At 43.8% G+C, this 20,720-nt stretch overlaps 1 protein-coding gene across 1 annotated transcript in view; it reads left to right on the top strand.

The window, feature by feature from the left end:
- Positions 1–20,720, top strand: part of LOC146860913 (mucin-5B-like) — a 307,179-nt gene that overhangs the window by 33,771 nt on the left and 252,688 nt on the right. Inside the window, exon 4 of the mRNA XM_085646181.1 lies at positions 6,524–6,650. Coding sequence (XP_085502307.1) covers positions 6,524–6,650 — 127 coding nt within the window. The remainder of the gene's footprint in view (positions 1–6,523; positions 6,651–20,720) is intronic.

Raw genomic sequence — 20,720 nt, 5'->3', positions numbered from 1 at the left:
TGCACACAGTGGGGTACCTGTAGCGCCCCCTTTGTTTTTATATCCTCCATGGTTTTCATGGAAGAGGAACCATCATGAAAACCATGGCAGGGGGACACTCGTAAAATGCTTGCCAGGAACGCAGCGGTCTTGCAAAGCATATTGCAGCCCCCTGACCAACAGTAATGGCGGTTCGCTGGTGGCTGCGATGGGGCAATGGTGGTCCGACCATTCTAATTGTAATAGGGTGGTCAAAAAAAAAACGCCACCACACCCCAATGAGTCTGGTGGTCCATGGAATGCCTGACTTGTAATTATATATACGAAAACATTGGTTACAGTACTACTTTTGATTGAAAGAAGTGTACCTATTATTAGTTTTTTTATAAAATATGCTATACCGAGCAAACTGTGTAGAGAGTTTTCTTGCCCTCTGACATTAGATGGTCCTTTTTTATTGCGAATGTGCATAAGTATTTCAAATATTAGTTCTATTTATCCACAGGAACCTATGTTTTCGTATATATAAATATTACCCTGATTCCGTCGTGAGCAGGGTTCCCCTGTTACTTCCTCAGACTTGTAATTAGGCTCCACGAGATTTTGGATACATTTACCATATCAATAAACAACTACAAGCACAAAAGTTATGTTTTGAATTTCAAGACTTCTATTCTAATTAAGGAAGGCACACAATAACATCTCAATTATTTTTTTGTTCCTTCTTTTAATCACTCCATAAGCTCAGTTTTAACTTAATTCAATAATTCAGTAGTTGAGCACATTTCAGATTTTCAGAATGGCTGTTCCCTCCTCAGGAGCAATCATTTTTCATTTGTCTGTTCAAGAATATCAAAGATTGAAAATTGTATATTTACATTGATTTGTATAATCTTCTTATTAAATCAAAATTGTCCTCCAAGATTCGAATTCTACAAAGCATTTCTTTATGTCCTATTCTACCGCCATGTAGTATCCCAGTTTTCTTAAGTACAACTCACTAAGATGTTGCTGAAGTCAGCCACAGCCCATTAGCGCCTGCATGTTCATTTAGTGCCAATCTTTATCAATACCACATTTACTGACCAAAACTAGCCCGAGTGTTTCCATGAGCAGCGTGCGATTTTGAAAACACTCCAAATTGAAGTCTTTGTTCTTTGCCCTTGATGTATTCTTCTATATATTAATTCATAAAAAACAGTAATAATCTTGACATATATTTAAACGTTTTGGATTCGAAGTACCTATTTAATTAACACATCAACTTTCTCTTTATTCTGGGAGTATGCCTTTATTACTTAGGACAGAAGTCTTGAATTTCTAGGAAAAAGACAAAGACACATATATGTGTTTGCTTAACCTGTGTTTGATGGGCTGCTCCGTGCCCATTGCGTGAGGCCGCCCTGAAGGGTCTGTGGCTCCGGAACGGGGAAATGCTGGTTGGATGTTTATGGAGGAGCCTGACTCACTCGCGCCTAAAACCTACGAAGGATTCCTACGAAGGATTGCCATTAGAAGCAAAAATGATTGGCGCTTGGAAGGGATTCAAGCGGGACGATATCCCGCGATGATCGGGCTGTGAAAGGTTGTATCTCTGAAGTTAAATACAACATGAGAACATTTTGCGGTAATGTACCAACTCACCTGACTGTACTTTAAGAATATTCCACACATTGACAGTGCTTGTGCTACAGAAATAATCACCATTAAGGTCTTAATATCTATGGACTTCCAACTTATGCATTTAAAAACTATCACAATGCACTGTGGGATTGGTAGTATGGTGATTTCAGTCACGTGATGCAATTATTTAAAAACACACCTGAGCGCACCTGGCGCTTGTAAATTCCAGTCTGTGATCAAAGCAAATATGCCGAAACGTTAGACGAGTGGAATCAGGCGCTGCTGAACTTTGGAATAAAACCTCTTCTACAGTAGTGGGCCTCACTGTGTTTGCTTAACCTGTGTTTGATGGGCTGCTCCGTGCCCATTGCGTGAGGCCGCCCTGAAGGGTCAGTGGCTCCGGAATGGGGAAATGCTGGTTGGATGTTTATGGAGGAGCCTGACACACTCGCGCCTAAAACCTACGAAGGATTCCTACGAAGGATTGCCATTAGAAGCAAAAATGATTGGCGCTTGGAAGGGATTCAAGCGGGACGATATCCCGCGATGATCGTGCTGTGAAAGGTTGTATCTCTGAAGTTAAATACAACATGAGAACATTTTGCGGTAATGTACCAACTCACCTGACTGTACTTTAAGAATATTCCACACATTGACAGTGCTTGTGCTACAGAAATAATCACCATTAAGGTCTTAATATCTATGGACTTCCAACTTATGCATTTAAAAACTATCACAATGCACTGTGGGATTGGTAGTATGGTGATTTCAGTCACGTGATGCAATTATTTAAAAACACACCTGAGCGCACCTGGCGCTTGTAAATTCCAGTCTGTGATCAAGGCAAATATGCCGAAACGTTAGACGAGTGGAATCAGGCGCTGGTGAACTTTGGAATAAAACCTCTTCTACAGTAGTGGGCCTCACTGTGTTTGCTTAACCTGTGTTTGATGGGCTGCTCCGTGCCCATTGCGTGAGGCCGCCCTGAAGGGTCAGTGGCTCCGGAATGGGGAAATGCTGGTTGGATGTTTATGGAGGAGCCTGACACACTCGCGCCTAAAACCTACGAAGGATTCCTACGAAGGATTGCCATTAGAAGCAAAAATGATTGGCGCTTGGAAGGGATTCAAGCGGGACGATATCCCGCGATGATCGTGCTGTGAAAGGTTGTATCTCTGAAGTTAAATACAACATGAGAACATTTTGCGGTAATGTACCAACTCACCTGACTGTACTTTAAGAATATTCCACACATTGACAGTGCTTGTGCTACAGAAATAATCACCATTAAGGTCTTAATATCTATGGACTTCCAACTTATGCATTTAAAAACTATCACAATGCACTGTGGGATTGGTAGTATGGTGATTTCAGTCACGTGATGCAATTATTTAAAAACACACCTGAGCGCACCTGGCGCTTGTAAATTCCAGTCTGTGATCAAGGCAAATATGCCGAAACGTTAGACGAGTGGAATCAGGCGCTGGTGAACTTTGGAATAAAACCTCTTCTACAGTAGTGGGCCTCACTGTGTTTGCTTAACCTGTGTTTGATGGGCTGCTCCGTGCCCATTGCGTGAGGCCGCCCTGAAGGGTCTGTGGCTCCGGAACGGGGAAATGCTGGTTGGAAGTTTATGGAGGAGCCTGACTCACTCGCGCCTAAAACCTACGAAGGATTCCTACGAAGGATTGCCATTAGAAGCAAAAATGATTGGCGCTTGGAAGGGATTCAAGCGGGACGATATCCCGCGATGATCGTGCTGTGAAAGGTTGTATCTCTGAAGTTAAATACAACATGAGAAGAGTTTGCGGTAATGTACCAACTCACCTGACTGTACTTTAAGAATATTCCACACATTGACAGTGCTTGTGCTACAGAAATAATCACCATTAAGGTCTTAATATCTATGGACTTCCAACTTATGCATTTAAAAACTATCACAATGCACTGTGGGATTGGTAGTATGGTGATTTCAGTCACGTGATGCAATTATTTAAAAACACACCTGAGCGCACCTGGCGCTTGTAAATTCCAGTCTGTGATCAAGGCAAATATGCCGAAACGTTAGACGAGTGGAATCAGGCGCTGCTGAACTTTGGAATAAAACCTCTTCTACAGTAGTGGGCCTCACTGTGTTTGCTTAACCTGTGTTTGATGGGCTGCTCCGTGCCCATTGCGTGAGGCCGCCCTAAAGGGTCTGTGGCTCCGGAACGGGGAAATGCTGGTTGGATATATATATATATGTATATATATATATATATATATCCAACTTACAGGTAACCCATTCGGAATGAAGCCACACGGAGATGAATGAAGCTGTAAATACTTTAATGGCAGCTCGCCAGCAGGAACACGACAGGAAAATAAACATCCACATTAGCGCCAAACGCGTTTCAGGAACTTCTCCCTTCTTCAGTGGCTTTGGATAGGCTGAGGAAAACGTCTTTCAGGTGGTGTGCAACTTGAATATATCGCATTCGCCGCGATGGGCATGGCCTTATGGCATTCTGGGCGATGTAGTACACTCCTTTACTCCCTCAGTGGGTGCGTTTTCACAAAGTCAAAAATCATTAAAATACACGATGCACTCAATTCATGTAGGTTCCTGCCCCGCTTTGTAGCTGCCAAAAGAGCATCAAGCTGGCAACCTCCTGCTCGCGCCAGCTTGCCTCCGTCCCATCAGTGCAACACTCGGTGGTGCTGTGACAGATCCGTTTAAACGGTGGGCTTCGTCTCCACGACCGGGTAAAGGCCGTCTAATATCCAACTTACAGGTAACCCATTCGGAATGAAGCCACACGGAGATGAATGAAGCTGTAAATACTTTAATGGCAGCTCGCCAGCAGGAACACGACAGGAAAATAAACCTCCACATTAGCGCCAAATGTGTTTCAGGAACTTCTCCCTTCTTCAGTGGCTTTGGATAGGCTGAGGAAAACGTCTTTCAGGTGGTGTGCAACTTGAATATATCGCATTCGCCGCGATGGGCGTGGCCTTATGGCATTCTGGGCGATGTAGTACACTCCTTTACTCCCTCAGTGGGTGCGTTTTCACAAAGTCAAAAATCATTAAAATACACGATGCACTCAATTCATGTAGGTTCCTGCCCCGCTTTGTAGCTGCCAAAAGAGCTTCAAGCTGGCAACCTCCTGCTCGCGCCAGCTTGCCTTAGTCCCATCAGTGCAACACTCGGTGGTGCTGTGACAGATCCGCTTCATTCCGAATGGGTTACCTGTCTACTGGCGGTCGCCAGTAGATAGTTATAGTTAGGACCGTGTTTCCATAGGAAATCCGCAACATTCTATTTGGAATAACTTTGGCGCCGGTTGACGAATCCTCGAAAAATTTTCAAAATAGGTGGGGCGCTCCGCTCCTACCCTAAAAGTCTCGGGGGGATTCATCAAGCGGGGGCTGAGAAAAAAAGGGGGTCCCAAAACGCATTTTCCCCATGCAATTTTCCATAGGGACCTTTAGTCCAAGGTACAGCTCGAACGGCTGAACAGAATTACTTCAAATTTGGCAGAGAGGTAGTCCTCAGCTCAGGGATGTGCCTTTTGCATATATGGAGTCAATCTGTTCAGTAGTTCCTGAGAAAATTGCAGTTAAAAGCACATACATATCTATAGCCGCGCACCGTGGGCGCACCGTGCGAGCACCCTAATGTGCGCGAGCGTAATTCTGATTGGTGGTTACATGTTAGTCAACGTTCAAATCGGTCGAAATCAGGAAGTGTCGGCCACCATTTTGTTTGTTTTCAGTGCGAGAGTGAAAAAGGAAGGTGGCGAACGTGAAAAGGGGGCAGGGTAGAGAGTTCCTGACCCCCTAGCCTTTGTCAGGGGGTCCGTGAAGGACCCCAAGGCAGAACAAAACATTTTTTTTTTTTTAATCGCGGGGGTGCGCGCACCGTGCGCACACGGTGAGAAACCCAAAAAAAAAACATTTTTAATTTTTTTAATACGTAGTTTATTGTAAAATAAATATATAAAAAAAAAAATACATACATAACTTAGCATTTAAAAAACCGTACAAATTCACTGAAAAAACCATAGGTTTCACACACGTTATAGTTAGGAATTAGCATTTAAAAAACCTTGCAAATTCACTTAAAAAACCATAGGTTTCACACATGTTATAGTTAGGTGGATATTTCACTCGTAAAAAACCAATGAAATACCCCGTTATAGTTAGTTCAGATAACTATAACTCGCGCGGCCGCCACTCTATCACAAGTATGATGTCATCAGTGATGTCATGAGTGATGCCACTGACCATGTCATGAGTGATGTAATATGTGACGTCATCAGCAGTGGATTGCGGGCGCGCGAGTTATAGTTATCTGAACTAACTATAACGGGGGAATTTCATTGGTTTTTTACGAGTGAAATATCCACCTAACTATAACATGTGCGAAACCTATGGTTTTTTAAGTGAATATATATATATATATATATATATATATATATATATATATATATGTATATATATATATATATATATATGTCTCCTCAAGCATTTCCTACTGGACATGTCTACTGTAAGGTTGCATCTTCACAATAAGCGGTCTACCCGAGACCTGATTTTGTGAAGAAACGCCACACACAGATCTCCCGCCCTCTTCAATTTGATTGATGCCACGTCTTCATTACTTTCACAAGCCTGCCCTCAATGCACACTCTCCATGGTGTACCGGAGCCGAAAATGGTATAATCTACAGGCCTCAAGCCCATACCAGTAGGCATTGACAACACAATGTTTCTGGCTTTTTTATGCAAATGCCTGCACAGATAAGCATTCCTATGCACAAACTATTTGTGGTGTGGCTATGGAACCACTTTCTTTCTGTGACTCCTGAGTCTGTGTTCTGTTATGATGAATCTACCAACGATGCTAATTATTTTCCCCCTGTCTTGTCTTTTATCAGTTCTGCATGCATGACACTTGCTCCTGCAAGAGCTCCGAAGTTTGCATGTGTGCCACGATCGAGGCTTATGTCCGGAGGTGTGCCATCAAAGATATCTATTTGAAAAACTGGAGGAATTTCATCTGCAGTAAGTACAGGAACAGAAGCAGAGGTTTCTACTTTTACTATTTAGAGTCTTACTTTGGCTCGATTATGGGCCTGATGTACAGAGAGGCAGGTTGCGAATAGTGGGTGCAAAGCTTGCACCAACTTGTTACGACCTGCCTTGAATTTCGTTATGCGACTTTTGTACTACTAGATCATATTACAATATTTCTGGTTGTATGGGATGTCACAGATAGGCCTACCTAATGAATCATTAATTAGGTAGGTTGCTGCTTCTGACACCTTGTGAATGGATACATACACAGGGATGGTGCCTACAAAGGCCGCAGATCACCATCCTTATTCCGGGATTTTATAAAGCAGTCCATGTTAGTTAAACACGCATTTGCAATGCAATTGGTCTCGCATTTGTAAGTTAGAGCTATTGGCATTGTAAATGACAACGTTTTTTACTTATATTTTATTGTTTACAAGCATTTAAGACTGCTGTTCTGCAACCTGATCAATTAAAGTAATTTTATAGAAGACGCATGTAAATATGCGCTGATGACCTTCTTGCACAGATAAGCACTTGATCACTGACACAAATATGGAACATAGGAGAAGAGAAAGCAGAGGGCATAGAAAAATTAAAGCAAAGGATAGAGCGGTGCTGGTGCCTTTTTCAGACTGTAAAGCACACCGAGGGAGTATAAAGAAACCACTGGGGATGGGACACCTAAAAAAAAAACTAGTAAGACCGATGTGCTTACAGATAATAACTCTCTGTCAACACCCCATCCGGATGTGACTCGATATCAACAGCGTGAGATTCCGAACTTCAATCACGGAGGCACTTAGGGGCATATCAACAACAACCGGCGATAATTATCGCTAAGCGCACTTAGCGCTAGGATAATTATCGCCGGCTAGCGTTGATTTTTATCGCTGAGATAGCGTGCTATTAGCAACGCTTATCTCAATAGCGATAAAAATCCTCACGCTAAGTGGCTAACGTGAGATTATCGCAGGAAACCCAGCGATAATCTCACGTTAGCTTGTTGATAGGGACAGACAAACTTAGCCATGATATCCTCCTTCCATAGGATATCATGGCTAAGTCAGAAAAATACCAGACGTAAAAAAAGCAGCGTTAACCGCGGTTAGCGCTGCTTTTTTTGTCTCTAACAGGGTTAGCGATATTCTTGATAATAGGAGAAATGTCGCTTAGCGACATTTCTCCTATTATTTTACTCTGGAACGCCCCCTTTGCATCTCATTAGAGATGCAAGGGGAAGCGTAGAGTAAAAGGGTGCTAACATGCAAATTTGCATGTTAGCACCCTGTTGTTGATAGGATGCTAGTTTTGTCTCTGCTTTTTTGGCTTTTAAAGCCAAAAAAGCAGAGATAAAGCCCTTGTTGATATGCCCCCAAGTGCGAAGTGCTTAAAGGTCTTGGGGCTGCCAGAGCTTTAAATGTAGCATCCAGTACTGACCTGTGCGTCAGCCGCGGTCGGTAGTAGGAGTTCCTGCAGGGCGGTGACGTGGGGAGGGGGAGGGGCAGGCTGGGGGGTAGTAAACTATGGATTACGGAGGTTTACAGGTAAGTAAACATATAAATTAATAAAACGAATTTCGTTCCGTGCACTGCATCCCCAAATGCGATGCAGTGCACGCAACGAAATTCGTTTTATTAATTTATATGTTTACTTACCTGTAAACCTCCGTAATCCATAGTTTACTACCCCCCAGCCTGCCCCTCCCCCTCCCCACGTCACCGCCCTGCAGGAACTCCTACTACCGACCGCGGCTGCTGTGCGTATTGGCGTGACTCACACTCTTTGGCATCTGCTGTAGAAATAATTAAATTACTGTCAGTAAACACATTAAGACCTGTGTGCTTACAGTTAATAACTCTCTGTCAACGCCCCCATTCAGAAGTGACTCGGTATCAATAGCTTGAGATTCCGAACATTAATTAGGGAGGCACTAAGTCCTAAGGGGCAGATTTATGTTTCCTGGCGCATCCCTGCAAATCAGCAAGGATGCACCAGGAAAGATGCGTCACGCAAGTTTACCCTTGCGCCACCACAGATGCGCCGCATTGACAATGCAGTGCATCATGGCGCATGGATAAACAGATGCGTGACGCATCTGATGGCATAAGGGCGGCGCATTGCTGGAGTCGTGTCGCAAGCACGACGCAACTCCAGCAATGCTCACGGGCTGCCATACCGAACATGCTGCATCATGCCTTACGCCTGCTTCAAGCAGGCGCAGGGTTTTGACGCAGCAGCGTCGGAAAAGTGACTCAGTGAAATCTTGTAGATATCACTACGTCACTTTTCCGAGGCTTTTTCAGACGGACCGCCACCCTGCATACATTAAACCTGACGCAGGTTTAATGTAGCGCAGGGCTTTACAACGTGACGCATCTCCCTAGATGCGTCACGTTGTAAATAAGGCGCAACATGGCGCATGGTTTACGCCACCGCTGCATCACAGAAGTGACGCAACGGCGGCGTAAATGTTTCGCAAGGAGCTTGTAAATCTGCCCCTAAGTGCGTACATTTCCAGAGGACATCTATTGGCGTGACTCGCATTCTTCAGCATTAGCTGTAGAAATAATTGAATTAATGTCAACTCGTGAATACATACAGCAAAACAGACACATCACAATTAAACCAGAAAATAGTTTGGGCGTGGGATAAATATAAATACTCAGTTGTACGGGCTTCAAAAACATTGTTTTAAGCAGTTTTTCTTTGCTCAATTTCGAGCCGAAGGTATAGGAGCACATAAAATCTGTCCGAGTTAAAGTTGCATTCCTTTGGCTCGAATGTATCCTTGTGTAATATAAGTGGTATTCATGGTGGAGTTTGCGCTATATAAAACGAGGATAAAATTGAGATGCGCGGACACATTATTTAGTATGCTAAACAAGCATTTGCAATGCAATAAATAGGTCTCGCATTTGTTCATGTTAGAGTTGTTGGCATTGAAAATGACAACGTTATTTACTTGTGTTTTTATATTTGCAGTGGAGTAATTATATTTGTATGGCACTATTGCAATTGGTATAAAAAAGCAAAACTAAAAAACATTGTCATTTTGACCACTAACAGCTCTAACCTTAACAAATGCGAGACCTACTGCATTGCAAGGAATGAACTCTGGAATTTTTTTTTGGGCAGTTTTTTTATAGCAGAAACCCAAAGGAATCAGAGCACTGTACATGAGTACCAGTTGCATTACATCGTCCTGCTAGACTCGAACTTGGTTCCCCAACTTCAAAGTTTGCCGCCCTAGCCGTTAAGCCACACCCTCTCCTACAAGTCACAAAAATTAAAGAAAAAAACTGTTCTGGAGCTGAAACTACATGAACCTGGGAAACTCTAAAGTGCTAATAGTGGCACAAGTGAAAAACCTGAAATGGTTTCCAGCAATACTGTGAACCTGTTCCTTTTCAAAAGTACTTCCGTCATCCTTTGAGATTGCCAGGAATGTTTAAATCTACATCCAAACATATATGTACATTTGCTGATATAATTTCCCGAATTTCCTGAGAATCGGGCTCAGTTCGTTTTGGGACGTTTCCAGCTTTTGCAAACTATTTTCAGTTGTAAAATGAAGCCTGCTACATAGAAATCCAAAGGAATCTAAAGTGGACTTGTCCAGAAACATGGCGTCTGGCGTCGGCACATTCTGACGAATGGTGTCTTGTAAGTTAACATTCAAGTTCAATAATGGAACTCCGTGACATAGCTACATGGCTATTGTCTGCTGCTGCCATCTTTGAAGTCGAGTTGTCAGTGGGACTTCAGGGAAAGAAAACTGCATGGTCATGCCATTTATCGGTCCATTCAATTAAAGATTTCTTTATTTTCAAGGACTGTGTTCATTTAGTTAAAGCTATCTACTAAGGCCGTTTCTAAAAAAAAAAGTTGATGCGCATGGTACTTTCATGTGGATGTTAAACACATTTTTCATCTGACGCAATAATCTCGCCATCCCTTAAATGAAAATATTTCCTTTGGATGCTTTTACTCAAGGATGTGCATTTTTGAGGGCACTGACTTCGGTGGAGAGGAAGGTGAAAGCACTTGTGAGACGCGTCATTGGAATTTGCTATGCTAGTCAGAATCATGTGCCACAAATCTAAAACGACACATACTGTCTTGTCCGGAAGGGAGAAGTAAACAGCGTGTAGAATTGATTTCCTTACATTCACGGCTGATCAGACTGTCGCAGGGGACTAAATGTGAACGTTCCTATAGCCCTCTAGGCACTTTTGGTATTACTGAACTGCCAAAGTCCCTAATGTGCGCCCCTGATAAAGATGTTCCACATACGAGGAAGCAGCAGGAATATCTTTGGTTTCTGGGAGTTTGCGCTGGTGCTCGCCTGTGCTGCTGGCCCTGTGCTGGTGGTGCGAGCTGCTTCAGGGCAGGCTTCAGCCCGCCAAAGAAAATGTCTGGATTTTAAACAATGCTATTTTGAAATGAATGTGGACAGCTTAAGAGGAGGCACAGATATAAATAAATACCGAGAGATGAAAGCGGGCGCCGCGGCGCCCATGCATATTAAACATATGCACATAGGGAAAGTAATGATGAAAGCGGGCGCCGTGGCGCCCATGTATATTAAACATATGCACATAGCGGCCCATGAAGCAGGCGCCATTCCGATTAAAAACAAGTAGTCCCTAAGCGAAACTGACTAAGTTCTACAGCGCAATAAAACTGTAGGTGGTCGGTGCTGCCTCCGATAAAAACGGAAGTGGTGCATCGGACCAGCAACCAATCAGGAGGCCGGACACATAAATAATACAATTGAAAGCAGCAGGCGGGATTACTCTCGCTATTCAGATTACTGGATGTCTCGGAGCGACAGCGCATGCGCACTGCCTACGCGAGACCTAAAAAAAAACAAATGCGCCCGCCATTGTTGCTAATTAACAGCAGCGTACCACAGTGCTTTATAAAAGCGGGTGCCTGCTGTGAAGGAAAAAAAGCCCTGGCCGCCATTGTTTGTATGCGCCCATGTTGTCGTTTATTTGAAAGCCTGTGCTGTGCGGAACCATTGGTCAAAAAGGGAGAACACCAGTGACGGCCCGTGTAGGGTGTTTTACCGGGGCGGTGACGTGGCGTAGAGGAGGGGCAGGGTGGGGGGTTGCAAAATGCAGCAAACGGCCGATTTCAGATAAGTTACGAAAAAATTAATAAAACGAATTTCGTTGCGCGTGCTGCATCGCATTTGGCGATGCAGCGCGCGCAACGAAATTCGTTCTATAATTTTTTTTCGTAACTTACCTGAAATCGGCCGTTTGCCGCATTTTGAAACCCCCCACCCTGCCCCTCCTCTGCACCACGTCACCGCCCCGGTAAAACGCCCTACACGGGCCTTCACTGGGGAACACTGTATGCACAAGCAAGTAAACCAAATTAAATACAAAATTACACATTTTGTAACATTGCGCACATAACATCAATAAATCACATTAATTCAAAAACACCTCACACAATAAACAAATAAAACAAAAATAAATCAAATAAAGTAACAAAAGGACAAATTCTGTAACATTACCCACATTAGAATAAGCGACCGCAAAACTTCTAAAACAAAGCTAACCAAATGAAAGAAAAAAGTCCACGAAAACCGGCATACATCATAATTCAAATAATTAGCGCGCATTTTTCAAACCATATTTATTCTCATATAAGGACTAGTTCCGTAATATTACACATATTGCATTTAATGCTCCAATAAATACAGGCCCCTACACAATATGCAAAAACAAACAAACCAAATGAAATACAAAAGTACACCTCACAAAATAAATAAAGCAAACAAAAAAAGAAGTTGAGTGGAGCCGATCTCAGGTCAGAGGGGTGGGGAACTACTGTCCCTCCTGCCCTCTCCCTCCTTCTCCCCACTCGCCTATCGTACTTCAACAGGGAGGGTGGAGGTGCCGTAGGGTACTTCTGCCCTCTCCTCCAGGAATGGTGTTCCACAACTATCTATAAGCAGCCCCTCGTGCTGCTGGGAAGTCTGTCTGACCCTCAGGCTGTAGACCATCCTACCACTGGCTGTTCCCTGCTCACTTGTCTCTCTGCTGCGGCCGCTGAGTGCACCGAAGTCTGCCAGAGAGCTCGGCCTCTGGGCAGTTCTCCTCATTACCACTGGGCCCTCAGTTCCCTGGAGCACTGCTTTATGTACGGGCCCCATCCTCTATTGCGCCATACCTTGACTAGGGCCCCTCCGTTGCAGGCAAAGTGGACGCTGTCTGGGTCTTGTGTGCTCCCCGGGGGGGCGCTCATCCAGGGCACAGCTAGGGTCAGTTCGCGGCCCTTTTTCATGTGGTCGACGCCATCTCGTTAAGGGCGGTTGGCAATCCCGGCTCTATGCAGTGCCTGTTCTCTGTCGGTCAGTCCACCTGGTGCGTCCCCTCAGCGGTCTTTTCAGTTCAGTAAGGACTCATCATCACAGCCTCCTCTCTAGGGCCGAGGAACTGCAGCGAATGCTCTCTGTGGCAGCAGTTGAAAGGAGGAGCAGAACAGTGCGTCCTACCCATCGGCCATTAACCCAGCCGTATGTAGATAGAAACGGGCGCCCCCTCAGCGGTCTTTTCAGTAAAGACTCGTCACCACAGCCTCCTCTCTAGGGTCGAGGAACTGCGGCGAATGCTCTCTGTGGCGGCGGTTTAAAGGCGGAGCAGAACAGTGGGTCCTACACTTCCGCCATTAACCCAGCCGAATGTTGATAGAAACGTGCCAAATGTTTGAGTCAGTCACTGTATCAATGCTGGGAGCAATACCAGTGGAGCATGTGGAGCTTTTTCGTCAGATCCTTAGGTTGTCCCCTAATTCAAAACACCTCAAACAATAAACAAAGCTAACAAAAAAAATAAAGGAACAAAAGTACACGTTCTGTAACATTCCTACATTAGAGTAAGCGATCGCATTACTTCAAAAACCCAAATTAAACATAAAAGTCTGACAACAGCAGCATACAGCAACAACGCCGAATGTATACAAGTAAAGGGGCTAATAGCCACAGGCGTGCCCGGCAGTCGAAAAGGAGGGACTTCTAGACACTATTAACCAATCACTACTAGGACAGTTTAAAAGGCACACAAAATGACAAATAGAAACAACAGGGAAAAAAGGAAGTTTACCAACACCGTAGAGCATAAACTGCATGTCTCAACGAGACAGTGCATGCGCTGCCTAGGAAAGACCTAAAAATAGGTGCTGCTTGAAAAAAAAATTCTCTTTGAAAAGACATCAGGGGGACATACAGTGGTGCCCTGGGTCACTGCCCACTTCCCCCAAGGCTGCACAGCACAGGTCTGCAAGGGAAAACGTTCCAATAGGGAAATATTTGCCTTTGCAAAATAATTTACACCTCCTTTGAGGTGCTCTTAACTTTTCAATGGGGTGTGACTGCAATTGCATTTCAAACCACAAATACATATCATTGCTAATGGCAGTTAGAAGGCAGCACCCCTTTCACACCTCCTTCTAAGAGTTGCAAAGTCCCACTGCGATTTGAGAAAGCTTCTCGAAATCACAGAACTCATTTTTTCAGTGGAAAACTCCCTGCTTTTTGTGAATTGTCCCATTTGTGACTGCAAAATTGCTTTGTACATGAGGATGTAGGTTGTTGCAGGTAAATATGCAGAGCACAGAAATGTCAGGTTATCACTTTACCAGATATTGTTTTTCTATCCATTATCAAGAAAACATCTACATTATTGCAGAGAGATTCAGTAGTAATTGACCGCTATCCTGTTGATCTTGTACTTGTCGCGGTAATTATCTTTAATGATTCCAGACATTTTTGCTGGTGGGAAAATATTGCAGAATTACTGAGAGAGTCATGGCTTTGAATCGTTATCACCCAAATTACCTGGTAGAGATCTAAATACAGGTGAAAGTTCTGCCACAAAACGAATTAGCTTTGCTTCGTTTTTGTTCTGTATTTAATGAACAAGGTCATAATCTGAGCCCGAATGTGCCAAAAGTGCATACCTTTTTTCCTTGATTTACAAGCTCGTCTCCTTTCCTGAGTCTGCACAATCATTGACAGCTAATAACTCCACAAAGTTACATTGCCCATATGTATTTACAAACTCATGACGACATTTGCTTTGTAAGAAAGCATCAAAGCTCCAACATTTCCTCCATACAGAGCCTTCTAAAAAGGCAGCACAATAAACATCCAATCCGAATGATCAAATCTTGCAGTGACATTTCTAATGCTGATGTACACTTTCAGTGACAAGGATATTTAGAGAGCAGCAGTTTCTGAGCATCACAGAGAAGAGTAGAATTATATTGGCAGCTGAAGGAAGGTCAAGGAAATGTTTATTGCCAGCCCCATGCTGCACCAGGTAAGAAAATCTGACCATATCCAAGGAATTATTTGGGGTAGAAGTGGTTTCCAAATTTAAGAACATATATTAAATGATGGAGCGAAGGGATTTATTTTACAGTATGTTTCCAACTCTTTTTTTTTTTTACTGAAAAGCCTTAGATTTTATAACAGTTTATGAAACGAATCTCAGAATATATTCCAAATGTTTACGTTTTGGCAGAATACCAAGTGTAGGAAGGTAGGATCTGACTGCAAGTTACCCCCACATTATTTCCTGGTGTTTTGATGGTTTTTGACTAGTCTGACTGGGATCCTGCTATCCAGGACCCCAGTCTATCTGCTTTCGTCCTTAAATTGCTATATATGTACTTTAGGTACACTCCAGTTTGGATACTGGAGTACCCTTATCAGTTCCTAGTATATGGTACACCATGTACCCAGGGCATAGGTACCCCAAAGGCCTCCCAGGGGCTGCAGCATGTATTGTGTAAACCCTGACTGGCCATTCAAAATTACACGACAGGCTTGCTACAGCAGACTGTGTAAGATGGTGCTTGCACCGCTTACTAAGACATAGGTTCACTATATCTATCTAAATCACTACACTTAAAAACCTATCAGTCACCCCTATGGCAGGCCTTATAAATCCTGAAGGCAGGATCCTAGGTTTTACATGAGAGGGTGCTCCTGCATGAGCAGAGCCCCTCTGCAGCCTTCAGAGACCCTTCTCCGGAGTTGTCTGTGATGCAGCCAGACATATAGGTTTAAGTGCATTATAACCTCTCAGTAAACGCTAACTTTAAAACAGTTGCTTAGAAACATGTCGTGTTTGGTGTCAAACACCTTGGAATCATACCTCCACACCAGTAACTGGTGTGGGAGGTATGATTCCACCCTTCCAAAGGGACATATGTGGGTCACCGGTCTTCCCGGTACCAGCTTTCTCGACCCGGGCAGCACAAAATGGATGCTGCTAGCCACAGACACGATTCTGCTCTCCTGCTGCTGAGCCAAGCTCGAGCAGAGGAAGGCATGACAATAGGCATCCTGTCACAGGGAGGTGTGACCACCTCCCATATAGAGTTTAGTGTATTGAGGCTGGGTGGGTGCACTCTGAGAGTGCCAGAATGTCTTCACTGGGGGCACATGTTGTGTCCCTCTGCATAGTCCAGCTCAAACCAGTTGTGGGAGCCATTGGCTCCTGCTCTGGCTTGAAACTGGACAAAGGACATGGGTGTAGCCACCCCTCTGTCCTGCCCCTCACCTAGCAGGGTCCACAGAATCTTTCCAACCCCTTCTCATGGGTATAAAGTGGGTTACCTTGCTACAGGACTTTAGATTTTACCTGGACAAGATTCTGCTAAGAAGAAACCAAGTGCTTCGACTGCCTGCACGATACTGGACGACTGAAGAATCTCCCTTGGAGTAAAGGAGTTACTCCCCTGCAAAAGCAGGCACCTAAACGCTTCTGACCGGTTTGCTTCTCCCGAGCTCCTGAGGACTCTGAAGATTTCAGCAACACAGGAGGTGGGTTTCCCAAAGGTCTCTGAGGTAGATCTGACCTCTCAGTGATTCTAAGACCAGTATCCCTCGTGGGGCCGTGCAACCCGAACCCCTGTGCACCGCGTACATTTGCAATTGCATATGCTTGTTGATGATTCCAGAGCTTGTGCATTGGACTCCCTGTAGTCCTGACCCAAGCAGTAATTGCACTGAAGATATCTGGCCTCCACTGACCGAGTGTCCTGTGGGCTGGTACTTTGCAAACTAGCTTGAGGTCTCCTCGCGTCCCTGGTCCGTTGGCCTGTGGGTCCTGGCGAGGGTCATCTTGTTTGTTCTTGAGCTTACTTGGTTGCTCCAGACGTGCCTTGATTCTCAATTGTTTGGGGAGTCCCCTGGGCCTTGCTGGTGTACACCGTAACCTGTTTACTCTAACTGCGTGGGTAACATTTGCCAAGGCTTGTTGGTGCTCCAGCCGGACATCGACCCCTCAGCACTTGACATCCTTTGTGGGACAGCTCACCTCCGGATCCTGGTCATCCTCGACGTCCCTGGTCTCCGTGGCTGCAGAGTCAAGCAACCCTTCGTCTCACCTGAAGCATCTGACATCGGTGGTCATCCGACTACCGAGCCCCTAGTCACCAGGAGTGACCCAGACTCTGTCCCCTCTGCTTTCTTCTCACCTAGAGTCCAGGCTTCTTTGCAATTCTCCATTGAAAACAACAAAGGTTTCCGACACCACTTGACCCCTATGCACCTAGCTCCTCTGGGATAGGTAACACTGGTACCTCGGTACTCACTGGTGGGTTGGCCTTAGAACCTCCTATGTTCCAAAGGGTTTGCTCGAAGTCCTCATAGAAGTGTCCTTAAACTGTAACTTTATAATCGTGACTTTCCCATAGAGTTGTACGGAGCACGCGGTCGTATTTCCTCACAGCACCTGTCCTCCGTGGGCTCCCTGTGTCACTCTTCTGGGTGGTTCCAGCGATTCTACGTGCACTAGGCACTGTGTCTAGTCAACTCATGATTGTTATACCATTTTTTTAGTATATGGTTCGGTCTCCCCCTGGAGCCTGCTGTGTAATTTGCTACTTACGAATGTTCTATTGATTCAGTATTGTGTGCTTTGTGCCCTAGTTTCGTATTGAGACTAGTAGAGATTGTTATATTAATAAATACATATTTTTATAGAACTACTGTGTGGTTCTCCCTTCATTTAGTCATTTAGGAGGTGATATTCTGGTAAAACAAGCTGCTTTACATTCCTTCAAGATTAAGCGTGAAGGCTGCTCTCCACAGCTACCACTAGGATAGCTTTCTAAAGGTTATCTTTGGCCTCATGCATCATAAGGGTCGTGTGGACTTGTACAGGGTGCCCACTTTAATTAGTGGACAGCATATACCAGGCCATCTTCTCACATCAAGGAACATTTTTTCCCTACCGGAGTAAATTGTGTATGTGCTTATAAGAAGAGTGCATTTATGCTGCCTCATGTAGCTGCTGACAAGGCTGGATGGTCTGATGATGTCTCAGCCTACACAGCCAACTAGGTTTTTCATTTTGACCCGTGGCCAGTCCAGGTCTAAAGTCTGCATTTTTATTTGGTCTATGCGTTCCTACTCCATAAATGTGGATTTTGATCCCATCTGTAGATTTCTTTTTCTCTATTTTGCACTCCATGAGCAGGCACCCGAGCCTCCTCTAGGCATTTTGTAATGCAATTTTAAAATTCTTATGTTGTGACTAATTTTCACCATTATGGAGATGTAAAGGCTCAAACTACACTTTGGAGTTTCATTTTTGGTGGCTGAAACCTGCTTAAGCTCATTAAATATGGTACATTTTAACACAAGCATTATCTTTTCTATTTCTAAACTGGCCCATTTTACATATTGACAGTTGTTTGAGATGAGGTAGTAATGAGTACTTGTTTTAGTTCCTCTTGTGATGATCTGAAAGATGAATAAACAGGTCATGATCACTTACAAACCGGACAACTTCCACAGAATAAGTCAATAAAGAAAACATTTCCATGATGTGATCTATAGACTTTACTGGCTGATGCAATGAAATCTAATGAGTTACTAGCTATATTGTCACTCAATACTCCTAATGCAATTACAACTTAAAAAAAAATAAGAAATATTGAATCTTGACTTTAGTGTACGAGAGAGACAGAGAAAAAGCAGCGTTTAATGAACATCTATATTAAGGAAAGTACAAATATTAACACCGAAATAAAATCATACGGCAAAAAGAACAAATCTTTAACTCGTCCTAAAATAAGGCTCAGAAAGTACTACATTCGATTGATATAAATCATAAAATATATATTGCTAATGAGCTAAATAAGTTAGGTGAGTACAACAAACAAAGGCCATGGACAGAAGACAGAGGACGAACAAAAGTAGAAGAAATTGCAATAAAATAGCAATACAAAGACAGCCGCAATAACTTGAAAAGATCTAACCAATAGACATTCCCTCCGGGGAAAAGGGCACTGAAGTGATAACAGCTAGTAATATAATTCAAGGAAACAGTAACAAAAGCTGACCTAATATTCCAAGTTGTCAGAGTTTAGGAGTGAAGACATTTTCCTCAACCAGTTATCATTTGAAACCTTATATGACAATGTTCAGCTTTTGATTAGTATAGATTGTGAGTTCATAAGGCTTTGATGAGCGATTGTTTCTGATATAGAGTTAATTTTAATGAGGAGAAACTGCAATACAATCGAGGGTTCCAGGACAATTTGTATCCATAAAATCAAGGAAACGACTCAGTGCAACATATTTAGTCTACTGTCAAACTTAGGTATACTGCTACGCTGCTCTAGGCACCAATGCCTCCAACCTACATGGTAATCAAAGCCAATACGTGTTCATGCCTAATGTTGTGGATGCTGACTAACTAGCCTGGCAATCTCATCAGCTACATTTGGTGCTGGGTAAACCAGCCTTTCAATGACCATGTACTGGCTGGCACAGGTGGCATTTCAGTGCAGTCAGTGACATGGACCTCCTGAAAGTACCAACCTTGTTCTCTATAATCCACCAATCCTCAGGGCTTGAGGTACCACCTACCAGTTGAATCTAGGAAGATCTCCCTTCTGTCTGCTCCGTGTCAAATTCGAGCCCTACTCCAGCTCTCCCTTTGGATATTCCCCCCGATAGATGGCTGCTTTTTTAGCTTAGATCCCCTCTCTTGTAAGGCAACAGCTGGAAGGTGGGAAAGAGCTTCTTCTCTCTCTCCCTCTACCACTTTCCTTCTTCTCTACGGTATTATGGACGACTGCCTCTTTCCCATGGTTTGGTAACATTTAGAAAATTCATTTTAATTCATTCATTCCTGCATCCATTTGGGTCCTTTTTTGGGCATTATAATATTTTAGGGTCACCCTTTTTCTGGTTCTCCATGTGCTGACCCAGTGGCCAGTCTTGCTCCCTAACTTCCTTGGTTTGGTGCGCTCATAGCGCACCAGGGTCCACATTTAGTGACAAGTGCTCATGTGACACTATGCAAAAGATTGCATAAATTAACTTTTCATTTTAAAGGCCCACCTGAGCACTTCTGATCCCCCAAGCATCTGCACTATCTTTAGTGAATGTGGGCTTCAATGATGGCGCAGTTGTGAAAAGAAATAACTCCTTAATGGCCCCACATGATCAAATTATTCAAATCATTCTAAGAAAAAGATTCTTCTTCTGTCTCAAGACCTTCTTATTTTCAAGAGGGACATTTCACAGGGGAAAACAGGTTTCAATGTTATGATGTTTAGGGTTGTGGGTCAGCAGGTGACTGGGACATCCGTTTTCTAGAGCTACATTCTGGTAGAAGAGGTTCAGGAGGACCAGGAGACAATAGTCTCCAGTGACCTCCAGTAGGTGGGTAGGCAAGAAGTTTTCAGTTCAGGAGGCAGGAGACTCCCTCTCCATCCTTCTCCTCCCTTTTATAGCCTCCTTCTCCTCGCTTCCCCTTCTGTTCCTGGCCATTCCCTTCTGCTTCCTTCCCTTCTCTTGTCTTTCCTTCCCTTCTCAAACTTAAAACTTTTAGTTTCTTTATAAGTGCACAGTAACCAGCTTCTACCTTTACACTTGTCATTTATGCTTAGGTTTCTTAAAGGATGCAATTTTGAACCTGTTCCACTTGCATTGGTACCCTTGTACTCAACTATCTACTCTCAGACTAGTCAGCTGGAATGGTCATTCAGACAAAAGCAGCATCCGTATCACGG

This window comes from Triturus cristatus, chromosome 3_1 (assembly GCF_964204655.1).
Source record: "Triturus cristatus chromosome 3_1, aTriCri1.1, whole genome shotgun sequence".
Lineage (NCBI taxonomy): Eukaryota > Metazoa > Chordata > Amphibia > Caudata > Salamandridae > Triturus > Triturus cristatus.
The sequence above is the reverse complement of the archived record's forward strand: the minus strand, read 5'-3'. Positions and strand labels throughout refer to the sequence as shown.